At 37.7% G+C, this 16436-nt stretch overlaps 1 protein-coding gene across 1 annotated transcript; it reads right to left on the bottom strand.

The window, feature by feature from the left end:
* Positions 1 to 199: 199 nt before the first annotated feature.
* Positions 200 to 15335, bottom strand: UBE2B (ubiquitin conjugating enzyme E2 B). The gene is made up of 6 exons (XM_023255298.2): positions 15177 to 15335; positions 13046 to 13126; positions 11803 to 11828; positions 6555 to 6644; positions 2492 to 2580; positions 200 to 1535 (listed from the first exon to the last, which is right to left on the bottom strand). Exons 1-6 carry the CDS (start codon positions 15218 to 15220, stop codon positions 1407 to 1409), a joined length of 459 nt encoding a protein of 152 aa, XP_023111066.1. The 5' UTR covers positions 15221 to 15335; the 3' UTR covers positions 200 to 1406.
* Between the last annotated feature and the right edge of the window lie 1101 nt (positions 15336 to 16436).

Below are 16436 nucleotides of genomic sequence, written 5' to 3'. Positions count from 1 at the left end.
TTTGCCAAGTAATAACTTTTAAAGGGAAACATCCTTCCAGTGTTAAACTTTGCTTAATAAATAGAAGCTGTACATATTGCTATCCTACAGTCTTCCAACAGAGAAGCAGCTACTAGCTTACTAAGCTGGTAAGAATAGGACAAGAAACTACTGGGGTTACTCAATAGCTGTTTTAACTGAACTAGAAAGACTACACAGGTGGTTCAACAGAATTTACTTGTATATTTTCCATTTTCTGTGCTATTTGAAGGCATAGGATAGCTTTGTATTAGCTTTCTACAATACTGTGTTTTAAATTTATCCAGTAAACTAAGATGCAGTACAACTTTTATACAACTTAGGAGATTAAAAAAAAAAAAAAAAATCTCCACAAGAGAATGCAACTCAGCAGGCCCTGGTATTAAAACAATTTTCCAGAATAAACAGATACGCAATTGCATTAAAAGGCAGTTTTCAAATATTTTAAGTTACACCAAGATTCCTTCCAAATATCTGCCTTGCTAAACCAATGCAATCAAATCTTATTCAGTGTTAATAGTGGGGCATGGGTTTTGATAAGTGTTTACAGTTTTACTTTATCAAAAAATTTTTAAAGTGCTATCAAGCAGCAAAATAAATTGCATTAGCTCTGTGCTCCAGGTAGAGGTGCCAAATCCTCACGGTAGAGGTACAAACTGTGAAATTGCAAAAGGTACAGTTTAACAGTAAATAGTGCAGGAAGAAACAGTAACAAGTGGCCTAAATACAGAGTGGGACAGAATCAAACCAGTTATGTCTATGATTGCTCAAGTGAAACTGATATAGTTTCATTCATTCAAAATAAAATGAAATTATAATTGGTGTTTAGAATCAAATTTGAAGAATTTCTTGATAAAATATAAAACTGTTCTTTTGAAATTGGAAATGAAACGATCAATTGATGGGAGAGCTAGAGACTTATTAACCCCTCCTACACAGATAAGGAAATAAGTGACAAAGTCTCTTGCACTGAAGTTATGTATTTTAACAGCTTTACATGTAATATTCATATATAAAAAACTTTAAGTGCTTTTCTCCAATTTAAAAATCTAAAGAATTCAAAAATAAGGCATTCAATATTTGAAAAAAGTACAGATTTACAAAATGTGTATTATTCTGTCATGAAAACTCCACACCAACATTATACACTTGGAAAAAAATACAAACAGGATATATTACAAATTTATGTAAGCAATAACTTAGTTCACACCATGCAATAAAAAGTACATTAATCAAGATACACAAGCTTTTGTAGGTCTAAACTGAAGGACTTTTTTTTTTTTCTGCAGAATCCTTAAAACCTGTGGCACTTAAAATGTGTTAGCCTTTCTACTGAGAGGTAAATTATACACAACAATGATGAAAAAAATTAACAGACCAGATGTCTATTATGAATCATTCCAGCTTTGTTCAACAATGGCCGAAACTCTTTTCTCATATTCTCGTTTGTTTTCCTGATAAAGCTGTGCTGCCTGGCTATTGGCTGGACTGTTTGGATTCGGTTCATCCAGCAGAGACTAGATGGAAAGACAGAAAAGAAAAAAAAGATTTGCAAAGTTATTCTTTACATTAACGTGGGTTAGATATGGAGCACAGGAGTTGTACAAAACAACAAATTATTCACTAATTAAATGGCAGATAGATCTTCTGTATTTTTAGGTCTTAAAATAGTTTCAGAAATGGCCTGATCACTGTAATAACTTTCCTGATGCTAGAAAACTTAAACTTCCAAAACTCATAGTTCTCAAGTGTCTTAAGACCTCTAATTTCAAGGAAATTTGAAGAGTATTCTTCAACATACTGAAACCATTAGCCAAGAAATAGAAATAGCTAAAAACAATGTTTATAAAATGATCTGAATTAAAAAGAAATGTGATAGAAAAAGCTTTAAAAATGTCTCAAGCAAAAATTTAATTGTGATCCTATGAAATCCACATAAACTAAAATACCCCTCAGTCCACCTCTCTCCAAAACTTTCATTCAAGGTCAACTCTGAACCCACCAGAGTGCTTTGGCAGATGGTTAACACTATCTTCTTCTTTTTTTTTTTTTAAACAATTTCTCGGATGGGATAACATATTCATACTCAACACTGCTTCTCTGCACTTGGCAGTTTCTTGAGGTCCCTATGGTTTTTATAAGCAATCATCTTTCTCTATCTCCAAGAAGAGTTTTCTTCCTTCTCCACATCCTCTGGCTATGCTTCTTGGGCACAACTCATGCTTGACCTGTGAGAACACTTTATTTACACAAGGATCAGGAAAATGACCATGGATTTGGTCCAGTGTGGTCACTAACAAAAAAAGCAGACCAACTGTCTAAAAATCATGGGTTTTTATCCAAGCTGTGCCATTGGTTACCTGGGTGCGGGGAAGCGTAGTTTGCTCACTTGGGTCTTTAGAGTGCTCCAAAAGAAGCTGACTATATCCCTCACAATCTTGAAAAATCATGATGCATCCTAACACACACTTACCTGAATTGATGTTAAGATAGAAGATACGTCATATGTTGGACTCCATCGATTCTGAAGGATATCTAAACATATGCTGCCATCAGCATACACTGCAAAGACAACACTAAAACTGGTTACATATTAACTTTATCATACTTAACAGTTAAAGAGAAATCTTTACTACAAATAGAATGCCTGGCCCCATCAGAAGTTGTGAACATTAATTACTAAACCCTGTCTCACAGAAAAATCAGTGTTCTCCTATTTTGCACCTTTTCATCAGAAGAGTTTCAGAGTTGAATCTGTTTAAATTCCCTATTTCTAAATTCCTTAAATAAAGCTCTTAAAAAAACTTATATATCCACTCTAAGTTAATGATATACAAAGACATACATGATATGTTAATAAGTTTCTATTTTTATTTATTATTTCTTAAAATATTTACTTATTCTGAAAGAGAGAGAATCCCAAGCAGGCTCCACACTCAGCATGGAGCCTGACACAGGGCTCAATCTCATGTCTGTGAGATCATGACCTGAGCTGGTATCAATAGTCGAAGCTTAATCGATGAAGTTACCCAGATGCCCCAATAAGATTCCAAATGTGGTAAAAATTTACAATAAACTTTGTAAAGAATTTACAAAATATTTAAATTTTTTCATTTGGAATATGTGTAGTCACAAAAACATTTGTAAGACTAAATGCCAAAATGTAAGTATGGGCTATCTGTAAATCACAGGATTATAAAGGGTCTTGTTGTCTCTTACCTTTTCTTGTATTTTATGATTTATTTTTAAAACGAGTATGCATTCCTTTCATAAAAAATGAAAACCAAGTGATTAAAACGTTTTAAGTCTTTAACATTTGGGAGGTTTTTTCCCCTCTTAAACTGTATGTGAATTAATGAACATAATTTTCTTTTTTTTTTTTTTTTTTTTTTTTTTTTTTAATGTTGAGACTCCTAAGCAGGCTCCATGCCATCAGTGCAGAGCCCAACGCGGGGCTCTAACTCATGAAGTGTGAGATGAGGACTTGAGTCAAAGTCAAGAGTAGGATGCTTAACTGACGGAGCCACCCAGGCACCCCAGTGAACACTTGTGAGACTATATGTCTACATGAAAAACTTCCACAAGTGGAACTGCTGTCTTGATAAAGGATAAATGCGTTTAAATGTTATAGATACTGCCAAACTTTGGAAAACTTCATGGAGCCAGCCAGATCACTCCACATAAAGATAAGAATAGTGAGGCTTTTTTGGGGAGAGGGGCAAATTATACATAAATGCTGTCATTTCTCAGGGTTCTAATCTCCATCCTCTTCCTTCTTGCCCTGTATACACCCTCTGGGCAATGTTATCCACTCTCATGGTGTCAATGACCATCCGTGTGCTAGCTATGTCTACTTTTTAGCTTTAGATCAGATTTAACTCTCTGCTTTAAAGCAGCTTAGTCAGTGGCTTACTATCTATCCTACAGGAACATCAAACTTGGCAAGTCCACACAACACAACACTAAGTATAGATTAAGTTTTAAAGTAGTAACTATTTAAAGTAATCCAAAAGTAAACTAGAAGCCACAAACATCCATCAAATGACAAATGGATAAACAAAATACAGTATATTCATAAAATGAAATCTCACTTGAAGCAATAAAATGAAATGAAGTACGGTTAAAACATCGATGAACCCTGAAAACTATGCTAGCTGAAAGCTACAAAAAGCCCACGTGAATTATAGCATTTCATTTAAATGAAACGTCCGGAACAGGCAAATACATAGAGACAGAAAATATAACTGCCTAGGGCTGGGGTGCTGGGACAAAGGAGAAGGACTGCTCATTGTCATGGGATTTTTTTTGGGAGAGATAAAATGTTCTAAACGTGATTATGGTGATGGCTGCATAACTCAGTGAATATACTAAAATCCACTGAACTGTACAATTTAAATGAATGAATAGCATGATACATGAATTATACTTCAAATAAAGATGTTTAAAAAGTAGACCAGAAAGTTAATAAAATACTAAGGTGCCTGGGTGGTTCAGTTAAGCATCTGACTTTGGCTCAGGTCATGGTTGGGGAGTTTGAGCACACCGGGCTCCATGCTGCCGCTGTGGAGCGTGCGTGCATGTGTGTGTGTGTGTGTGTGTATGTGTCTCTCTCTCTCTCTCTCTCTCTCTCCTTCCCTCTCCGCCCCTTTCCTGCTCTGTCAAAATAAATAAACTGAAAAAAAAAATTCTGATAAAAGAAAAAAGGGAAACCATGTTATTAATACAAAGGGATGAGAAATAATCTAATACATGTTTCCCTAAGGTTGAAAATACTACACACCTTACACACATAGACCACCACCACCCCCTGCACATTATATAGTTTCCCACTTTGATTTACAGAGCCTTCTTACCACATTGTGAATCTGATTCGATAACAAGTCTAAGATAAAAGTGGAATAAATGTTAAGTGACTCCTTCTGGAATTAAGTGAACTGATGGAGAAGACCATATTTAAATGAACAAAGGTTATAAAAAAGAAAACTTAAATCTTTCATACTGTAATTTATAATCCAGGAATATACATATATTTGAAATAAATAAGAGATCACAGAAGAGCAAATTTAATTATAAAGAGTCACTCAGCAATCATTTATGGAAAACAGTAATTTCTACAAGTGAAAATAGGAATAGAGAAAAAATGGAAAACTGTATTTAAAAAAGCCTTGAAAACATATGAATCTTTGACCCAATAATCCCACTTGTAAAAACTTATATTCGATAACAATAGTATGGGTATTTGGGAAGGTTTTCAAGAATGTTCAAAGTGCTATTTAAGGGGCACCTGGGTGGCTGAGTCCCTTGAGCATCCTACTCTGGATTCTGGCTCTGGTCACAATCTCATGGTCAGGAGTTTGAGCCCCAAGTCAGGTTCTGCAATCACCAACTGGGGTGCCTGGGTGGCTCAGTTGGTTAAACATCTGACTCTTGATCTCGCTCGGTTCATTATCTCACAGTTCTTGAATTCAAGCCCTGCACTGGGCTCTGGGCTCACAGCGCAGAACCTGCTTGGGATTCTCTCACTCCCTCTTTCCCTGCCCCTCCCTCACTTTCTCTCTAAATAAATAAACTTTAAAAATAAATAAATTAAATTATAAACTGAAAATCACCAACTGGACACATTAAATAAATTATGGCAACCTCATAAAACATTCTGCAGCCATTAAGAAGGATATAAAAGAAAACATGAACATAAGGGAAGAGAAACAAAAATAATATAAAAACAGGGAGGAGGACAAAACAGAAGAGACTCATAAATATGGAGGACAAACTGAGGGTTACTGGAGGGGTTGTGGCAGGGGGGATGGGCTAAATGGGGAAGGGGAATTAAAGGAATCCACTCCTGAAATCATTGTTGCACTATATGCTAATCTGGATATAAATTAAAAAAATAATAAAAAAATAAAATTAAAAAAAAAGGATGTAAAAGAATAGTTAATAAGGTACTCACAGTACCTATATATCTATATAAAAAATTATATCACAGTAGCTATATAAAAAATTATATAGAACAATCTCAGTTTTGAACAAGCACTTGCATTATTTAAAAGCTAAATTTTAAGCAACAAATTATTTTTGGTATCTTTCACATTTCTACAAATAAATAGGTATTATTTTAGGGGCACCTGGGTGGCTCAGTCAATTAAAGAGTCCAACTCTTGGTTTCAGCTCAGGTCATGATCTCACAGTCTGAAACTGGGCTCTGTGCTGACAATGCAGAGCCTGCTTGGGATTCCTTCTCTCCTGCCCCACTCCTCATGCTCTTTCTAAATATAAATAAATAAACTTAAAAAAAAAAGCACCTCTCTTAAAAAAGAATAAAAAGGTTATTATTTTAAAATCAGAAATATTAAAACAACTTTACTTGAAATTTGGAACCTTCTAAAGATTCCAGGATACAAAACCATAGCTAATACTGACATGGAAGCAACATCGAGAAGTGAGAAGTAGAAGGGAAGGCCTAACAGGAAGGAAGCCACTGCCACTCTTTCCCCCCTCCCCTCATCATTTGTGAAGTGTAATAAAATGTTACTTACCATTTGGATGAAACATTTTGGATAAAAACCTAACAGTTGGTGGTTTATTTGGATACTCTTCAGAAAATTCTATTACTAGTTTAAAAGTACCTAGATAGAAAACAAACCAAAATAATTATAGTAAAGACAAGCAAAATTCATCAATGAATCCCCAACCCAATACTGGTGTTTTTGCACAACCACACAAAAATTAATGTCAATTTTGGCTTAGTACATAAAACACACTAAAAACACTTTGATTTACGTTAGACTGGTTAACACACAACATCGGCAAGCACTTGGGAACACACACTTTCAAGTGCTATCGGTGGGAATGTTAACTGCCATACTTTTGGAAGGCAATTTGGCCCTAGCTACCAAAGTTTAAAATGTACATTTGGGGAACTACAGCTAGTTTATTATAGCTTAGAGGGGTGTATGCCAAAGGATTGTGAGAGGGGGTAACTACCACACAACAAATGACTTAGACTGGAGGCATGGACACTAATTTGAAAGGTCTCTTCTGTCCCCATATGAATCTGTTCACTTAAATATGCCAAGAATCACTAGTGTTAGTGTAACTGCCTACTTTAGGTTACATACCAAAGTGGGTACACCTTGTAAAGCAGTATTTTATGGTAAGTACAAGCATAGGCTTTTAAAAAAATTATGCACTTCTAACAAAGTCAGTCTGTTCACAGTGTACTAAGAACCCTCAATTCCAATTCCAAATTTATTATGCAGAAATAACCATTATTAGTGGTTTTGTCTTTCTAGACTTTTCTGTTTATATACTATCCAGTTTTTTATTTTGAGGAAATCTTCCCGAAGGTTGAAGAGGCATTCCAACTACAACCCTTGAGTATTTATAATACTCCGTAAATTGAGCCTTATTCCTAATGAAGTCAATAGAAGTTTAAACCATTCCAGATGTTTCTACAAGGTTCTTCCCTTAATTCATCAATGCAGTTTTAAAAAGCAAAACAAAAATCCTTTCTTCTATTTATTCTATCTTGTATTTTACCTTTATGTATTTAGTACATAACCTCTCTTTTACGTTTTTTTTTTTTTTTTTTTGCCATTTGAAAATTTGGGATTAGGTAGGTCAAAGATAAAAGCAAAATCAAATGTGTTATCTATTTCATATTCTGAATCGAGGTATTATGAAATGTACAGTTAAATGGTGAAGGCAGCCTGATATCTAATAATGTATTTTGAAAGTTTATAGTTTAATTAAAAAAAGTATAATGTAAAAATTTCAGGCTACACAAATACAGAACAGCTTTTTTAAAAAAAATTTTGTTTATTTATTTTTGAGACAGAGAGAAACAAAGCATGAATGGAGGAGGGGCAGAGAGAGAGGGAGACACAAAATCCCAAGGAGGCTCCAGGCTCTGAGCTGTCAGCACAGAGCCCAACACGAACCGTGAGATCATGACCTGAGCTGAAGTCGGATGCTTAACTGACTGAGTCACCCAGGCGCCCCTAGAAAAGCTATTTTCAAGATTTTCCCCTACCTTATGGAGTCTCAGGACCCCTTTATACTCGTATTCCCAACCACAGCCATGCTTCCAATGGGAAGTCAACTGAATGTTAAGATGGGGAGAGATACATGTGATAGCATACCATTTTATGTATTTCCACCAAAAATGAAAAATAATTTCATTTAAAAATATTGGCTCTTTAGTAACTAGGTTCCAACAATTCCCCCAGTTTTTAACATTCTGTTCTCATGAATCAGTTGGTACAGACTGCTTCCAGCATGCCACTGGATTTAACTATCAGTGTTTATCTTTTCTTTTTTTTTTTTGTTAAAGATTTTTTGCTTAAGCAATCTCTACACCCAACATGTGCTCAAACTTACAACCCTGGATCAAGAATTGCATGCTCTACTGATTGAGCCAGCCAGGTGTCTCTAACTATCAGTATTTCTTGTATTAGAGGATTGAACTAAAAAATTTTTGAAAGTAATTTCTATGCCCAATATGGGGCTCTAACTGTCTTGACCTGGAGATCAAAAGTCACATATTCTTATGACTGGGCTGGCCAGGCTCCCCCAACTCAGAAAAATTTTAAATATTAATTACTGTAAACTCACTACACATTAACCTAAGTATGAAACCTAAGTATAAAACCTAAGTATATGTGTAACCTACACATTGAATTAAAAATAATATTATCTCCCCCCACTCCAAAGATAGTGAGAAGTGTAGCACTGTTTTACAATTCTGCAAGTCTCTTTAATGATTGGCTTTAACAGAAGACAGCTGGATTTTCTTAGCTACTTCTGCAATCTGTTACAATATGCTGTTTTGGTTGAGGGATAGGAAGCAAATCAGGCTTCATAAAATCAGTAAATGAAAAAGTATTTTCATTGTTTTTTCAGATAGTTGTAGATATTCTTTTTTGATTACTAAAGAACTGGTAGGGTTTTAAACGTTAATTGCAATGTAGAATCTGAAACCGTATCAATAAACGTTTTGCATCAGTTACACTAAAATCTGTTGCACAATGCATAAATCTTTTATTCATCCATAATTTTCTAGTATCATACATTAGTAACTCAAAAAAATACAGACTTATACAAATGTAAATTCTCCCACATTTCATTATATACTATCAAAAAACAAGTCACAATTAGGTAACCACCTACTGATCTTATCAGAGAAGTCTTGAAGTACAGTTCACTTCATCACTTTTAAGTATGTCTGCCATACAGTCAAATCTAAATTATGACAGTTCGTCTCTCAGTCATTCATTCAAGTAGAAATGCTCCATGAAGAAAAGCAGTTTATGTTGCAACTCTGACAACTGCACAAGTGCTTTTTTTCCAGACAACTGTCACAGAAGTGTTTTATGCATACTTCCCACCTAATCACACAGAAGATTTTAAAAATGTATACTAAAGGGTCAGAATTTTTTTTTGAGAGGGAGACAGAGTGGGGGAGGGGTGCGGGGGAGGGGCTTAGAGGGAAGGAGGAGAAGGGAGAGGGAGACAGAAGGAGGGAGGGGGAGAGAGAAGGAAGGAGAGGAGAGGGGAGGGGAGGGGGGAGAGAGGAAGAGGGAGGCAGAGAAAGAGAATCTCAAGTAGGCTCCAAGCCCAGCACAGAATCCTACATGGGCCTTGATCTTACAACCCTAAAATCAAGACCTGAGCCAAAATCAAGAACCGGATGTGTAACAATGCGCCACTCAGGCACCCCAAGGTTCAAAATTCAATAGTATTAATATTTACTTTTTTTTTACCAAGATGTATCTTTTTTGTCATCAAGATGTTTTTAAGTGAAATTGGTAACTTTTAAAATCACAGAAGAAATTAACTTGAATTTAAATAAAGATTAAAAAAAATAATAAACAGCACATCTCTTTAAAAAACGCCAAGAACAATGGGTTGCCTAGGTGGCTCAGTCAGTTAAGTGAATGACTCTTGATTTTGGCTCAGGTCATGATCTCACTGTTCCTGGGTTCGAGCCCCATTCTGTCAGCACAGAGCCTGCTTGGGATTCCCTCTCTGTCTCCTCCTCAATCAATAAATTACAAAGAATATGGGGTGTCTGGCTGGCTCAGCTGATGGGAGCATGCAACTCCTGATCTCAGAGTGGGGAGTTCCAGGCTCATTTTGCATGTAGAGATTACTTAAAAATTAAAATCTTTAAAATACATTTATTTCTTAAATAAATAAAAAGAAAGCAATGACTATTAGTACAGTATAGAGCCACCATCTTGATTTGTGCCAAGATGCTAAACTGCACAGGTCCACTTATAACTACTAAAGGTTTTGTACCATTAGTACCAATTTGAATAGAATAAAAAAGGCAAATAGTGCCTCACTAGTGGTATGCAATTTTTTTAAATGTTTACTTATTTGAGAGAGAAAGAATGAAAATGAGTGTGGTAAGGGTACAGAGAGAGGGAGAGAAAGAATCCCAATCTCTGTCAGCACAGAGCCCAATGGGGGGCTCAAATCTCATGAACTAAGAGATCATGAACCGAGCCGCAATTAAGAGCTGGACACTTAACTCTGGACACATACCAGACACCCTGGTATAAACAGACAGTTTTGATCACAAGGTATCCGTGAAACAGTTTCAGGGACTTTAAGGGAGCCCTGAGAACCTCCTGATAAAGTGTAAAAAGCTGAAGTCCTTAAGTCCTTTTCTTCAATTCTTTACCCCCACCCAGAGGTAACCACTGGTAACAGTGTGGTATAAAACCCTTTAATACACACACACCTGCATGTATATGTTTAGTAAAAATGTAATACAATATATGTTATTCTGAAACTTTTTTTGTGTCTTGAAATGTACGTCCAGATCTACCTTATTCTTTAACGGGTACATAATATTCTAGAATCTAGATATATCATAATTTACTTAACCATTTCCCCTACCGGCATTCAGGTTCTCTCTTTAAAAACAGTACTGCAATCAGTGTATCTGTGCAAATTATCTTCAATGGCTTAATTCTGAAACCATTTTGATAATTAAAACAAACCTGTTCAACAATTCTTAATATCCATGCTATAATCAGGGAAAAATCTAAGGACCTGGGTCTTGGTGAAAATACTAAATTTAAGAGACAAGTGATCATGCAGAATCCTATTTATGGATGTCAAATGCTAGCTATGTGTGAAACTACTGGCAGCCATTTTTTAAAAGATTTCTTATTTTATTTTTATCAAGTCATCTCTACACCCAACATGGGGCTCAAATTTATAACCCCAAGATTGAGATTCGCATGCTCTACTGAATGAGCCAGCCAGGTGCCCCAGCTATGTGTGTTTAAGAGCAATTTCAGCTCAACACCCCATCAGCATAGATACCAATGTTAAAAAAGCACCAAGGGCGCCTGGGTGGCTCATCAGGTTAAGTATCTGACTCTTGATTTTGGCTCAGTTCACGATCTCAACAGTTCATGAGTTCGAGCCTGGCATCATGCTCCGCGCTGACAGTGTGAAGCCTGCTTGGGATTCTCTCTCCCCACCGCCACCCCCCCCCCCCCAAAAAAAGTGCACGATTATCCTCCTTTAACCTACCAACTAGGCCTATAGTTCTACAGCCAAATACCAAAGTAACACAAAGAACTTGCAATGGATAGTGATCAAAGTGACCTGGAAAGAAAGTCCTCTATAAACTATGACTTCTTAGCACTAGTTTTAGTATGACCTAATAATGACAGAAAATAGTTTTAAATTAGATATGCTGTTGTTACAACTTCCTGCTTAAAAAGCAGTGTCCTAATATTACAGAAAACAATGAGAATGACTTACCATCTTCAAAGGGTGTCCCTTCTGGTCTGAAAACAAGAAGATTTTTGATTAAAAGATGTTTTCATTCTGCCTCTTCCTGATTTTTAAGAGTGAAAAGGATAAACTCAGAGAAGGAGGGGCTCATTCTAGTGATTTGTGAAGTTTTAAAGATAGTGTTAGTTCACTGTCATGTTAGCCCTAGATTTTTAGAGATGTAGACATACAGGGTAACTATTTTCGAAGTTTTCATTTTAGGCTGGTTTTAAATAAAAAAAAAAAGGGGGGGATCACAACCTTAGTAGAAAAAGAATTAAGTTCATAAATATCAACCAGTGTCTTCTTAAGAGAAAAAGTCATATTTTCAATTTACATCAGTAAGATGGAAATCACTTTTAAAGATAACTGTAACACCAGTGTTCTGCTTCCCAGTAAAGCTCTTGTTCCAAAAAGCTAAACAGAACTGATGTAAACCAAGAAAGATACTTTTTTTTTTCTCAAATCTCTTCCCTGCCTCCATATGCCAATTTCATCTTTCATAAGTAGCACTATCAAGTTTAATTAGTTCTTTCAAGGCATTCAGGATCTCAAAGCATGTTAGTCTGAATTTAATCTCTTTCCTTTAAAAGAGCGAACTACACTCATTGTTTTCACTAGTTTTTAACATGAACTCTTACAACTCATTGCAACTCAGAATTGTTTATGAAGGTGTTCCTTTAAAGTTTGAGTGTAAAACCCAAGTTTAAAAAGTATGAAAGAAAAAAGATCAAATCCAGGAAAACAAAAGAAAGCATAATAAAATTCTAAATTAAGAAGCATATACGCAATACATATAATATATAAAACATAGACTGCTTCTCAAAAGGCTCCAGTTATTTCACACCAAGGTGTGAGACATTTTTATTTAAATTCTTACCACACTCCAACTTGTCAGTATTTTTTATTCCTAGCTTTTTTAGTTACCAAAGAATGCAACCATAAACACTTGTTGGTACACGTTGTACAAAATAATTTACCTTTGCTCATTTAGTTTCGAATGATATTTTTATCAGGTAAAACCCAAAGGGATTAGAAAGTCATAGACAGTAACACCAACGCAAATAATTTTACATAACTACAAAAACACTTATTGGCAGGTTTTTTTTCTAATTTACTTTGCAGTTTCTGTAAGATTCCTCAGTTCCACTTCAGTCTCTTTCCCTAGTCGATACATTCACTTTTTAAAAAGAATTACTACACCTATCATTTGTTATGCCTTTCCACTCACCCAAATATAACTGCATTCCACTGCATGATGTTGTTTTCAGATGGTGCGCCACTGACACCCACAGGTGGGTCCTCTTGCAATCTAGAAATCCAGAGTAGTAATTTCCAAAGTTGAACAACTTTAAGTCACTAAGAAGGCCAAACAGAACTCCTGTGGTCTGTACAATCTACTCTAATACAAACTAAATCCATCTCCTTGTTCTTGTGCCGAGGTGTAATAAACCATAGGATTAAAAAAAAAAAACAAAAAACTTAACAGGTATATACTTATTAAATACGTCTTCAAATTATCTAAAATTCCAAAGGGCTTTGGAGTCATCCCTCCTCAAATATCAAGGTTCAAAGTTAAGACATATCTTCGAGAACTGGTAAGTACAGACTGCCATCAAAAAATATTTTTACGCACCATCAATTTTGCTGCCATAAACATGCTGAGACCGTGTGAGTCCTAACCACAGCTACCTGTGCAACAGCACCCCCCCCCCCACCAAAAGGACCCTCAAGGCAAACACTAAATGGCTGAAAACATTTATATTCAATTTCATCAGGAAACTAGTGTTAGGCAGGAGAGTAGCTTTATCTCATTTGTTTCAATTAGCAACAGCCTTTAAAGAAATCAAGCTTCAATTAGATTTTTTCATCAATCCCTATTTTAAAGACCTGCAATATAGCTAAATCTATCTCTCATTATCAAGAGACTCAATACAAAGCTACCTTCCAGCATGTCATAATCAAATTCTTGTAACATGAAGCCCTTGGAAAACTACCAAAGGTGCCATGTGTTCAACTCAGAATTAAACAGAAAAGTGCAGTAAGAAACCAGAGTAACAATGGAAAGGAGCTGAACTTTTATTATTTGGGTTTCAATCACCGGAACGTGAAATTTGGTTTTAAGTTTCAGAAGACAACTTTTGCACCAAACAGAGCCTCCTTGTACAGACTGTCATTTCAATAAAAAAATAAGGGAGACATTTTATATACAGACATAAATCTGTAGTGATTGTCAGGTAACATACTTTCAAATTAGTCTACATAAAAATAGTTCTTTTCAGTCAATCTGATTAAGCCACGATGACCAAAACCCTTAAAGGAATTAGGCTGCTTCATGTCCACCAAAGGTAAACGGCTAAATTAGAATACATTCAATGATAAACTATCCAAAGCTCAAAACAATGGCTTCCAAATGCCTCACCTATGGCTTTCTAATGGCGAAATTGAAAGATTACTTCCTCAGCAGCTACTGGATATTTTGTCTCAACCAGGGCAGGTCTCCCCAGAAAATCACTTAAAAAAATGCAGTGGATCTAGTGCAGTTTTCCGTTTTTTTCCCCCGTACCTCCGAGTATCAAAGGTAAACAAGTGAGAAAAAGGCACTTCTTCCTCACTAACCCCAACACCTCTTAACAAAACCCCATTTTACAAAAGGAGGCTCAGGGAGTATCAGGTTAGCGCCAGTCTCAAGGAAGGCATTTTTCCAGACTTTGGAGGCTATAGATAGGGCTTTATACGCCAAGCCACAGAGCTGAGTTCCAGAAGGCACTGGCAGCCCGGGCTGCCAGCCCGAGTCCCAGGTCTCTAAGCCAGTTCTCAAGGTCCTTTCGGGCGGGCGAGGGGGAGTCGGGTTTCGGAGGATGGGTTACTAACCTCCGGACCTCGCGCTGCAGACCCCACCCTCACTGCAGAAAGAATGGGGGGGGGCAATTTTCGTCCCAACCCTGCCCCTCAGAGAAGACCGCAGGGCCATCCAGCAAAACTGGTGCAACAAGCAGGGAAAAAGACTGCAAGGGTTCGCTTTTGGGGGACGAGGCACCGCAGGGTGCAGGGGCGGGGGGAGTGAGGCTTGAGCTCTTGGGCCAGACGTCAGCAGCTGACCCAAGTGAGCAGCGGGGGCATCCTAGGATAGTCCATAGCCATCTTTTTACTTTTGGGGGAGGGGATATCAAAATTTCTTCAATAGGAAGAGCGAGGAAGGAAGGATGGGGAGTGCGAACGGGGAATGGGCTTCCGTCGGTTCCACTGGGCCCATAGTCGGCCCTCTTAGGGTTAGGAAAGGAAGGTGTCCCGGATCCCCGCCCAGCAGCCCCACAGCCACGGGGAGGAGCCGTCACCCAGGCCAAGGTGTGGGGCCTTACCGCTTGAAATCCCTCATGAGCCTCCTCCGCGCCGGAGTCGACATGCTCCCCAGCTGCCCCGCGGTCAGTCTGAAAGAAAAGAGTCCCGCGCAGCCCCCCCACCCCCCGGCGCGGCGGCCGAATCACTGTGGGTCACCACCGCTGCCGAGGCTGCACAAACAACCCTGCAATGACGTCTCCCTCCGCCGCCTCCAGATCCCTCCGCCCTCCGCCAGTACCACGGAGTGAGGGGTGTGGGAAAAGGGTACGGGGCGTGTGAGAGCGCGTTATTGTAGTTTTTAGCAGGATTCTGTCCATTTTGGCTTCCTGATATAATAGATAAATTAGTTCTGTCTGATATAGAGATGTATATTGTGGATTATGAGATCCCAAAGCTGAAACGCCATTATGTTTCTCCCCCTTTCACTAGTTTAAACTGGACCGGGTGGGGACAGAAAGACGCATCCGGGGCCAGAGATTTCAGGGAAAGGAGGTGGGATGACGTAAGGTCACGTGACTGCCGGCAGCGTTGTCAACAATCCACCCCTGAGGGGGAGGGGACGAAGTATCTAGAACCACGTGTCCCTGTGACGCGATTAGAACGCATCACGTGGGAGTGTCGCCTGAATCGGAGGCTCGGTCAGCTTTCTGGAGCTGGTAGTTAAATTTAAGGGGTTGAGGGCCGGGAGAGACTTTTACTAGTTTTCTCTTCGGTTTGTTTGAACAGGGACGGCGATTGTGGCCTAAGCAAAAGCTCGTTTTGCTTAACTCATTAAAACAAAGTCAAACATAACATGGATTTAAAATCCTTTGTGGTTAGTTCAACTGCTTATCAAATCTGATACATGGGGCAATGAGAGGACCTCCGCTTTTTATAATAAGTGCAGCATTGAATGCTGAGGCACACACCGTAAAATCCCTTGAAATGCTTCCATTAGGCCACCAAATACCCTGGCACATGCATTACAATGGGGTTTCTAGGGTAGGAAATTCTGAGAACAGAAAAGTATGGTATACAGATTTTTTAAAAGTTTGTTCACAATCTCTATAGACATTTTCTGAACACGGGGCTGCACTCATTTGAGGATTTGTGTCAAACTGTGTAAAAGTCCACGGATTTGGCTAAGATGGGGTACATGGAGAGGAGATCTCAAGAGAGCACTTCGAAGTGTGGTTGGTTGTCAAGAAAGCCTAAAAATATGACTCAGATGTGAAGAAGAAATTTTGCAGACATGGGTGGGTGGGGGGGTTATAAATCTAACCTGGATAACTGGTTTCAGG

Source organism: Felis catus, chromosome A1 (genome assembly GCF_018350175.1).
Source record: "Felis catus isolate Fca126 chromosome A1, F.catus_Fca126_mat1.0, whole genome shotgun sequence".
Lineage (NCBI taxonomy): Eukaryota > Metazoa > Chordata > Mammalia > Carnivora > Felidae > Felis > Felis catus.
Note: the sequence above shows the minus strand (reverse complement) of the source record. Positions and strands in the feature narration are given on the sequence as shown.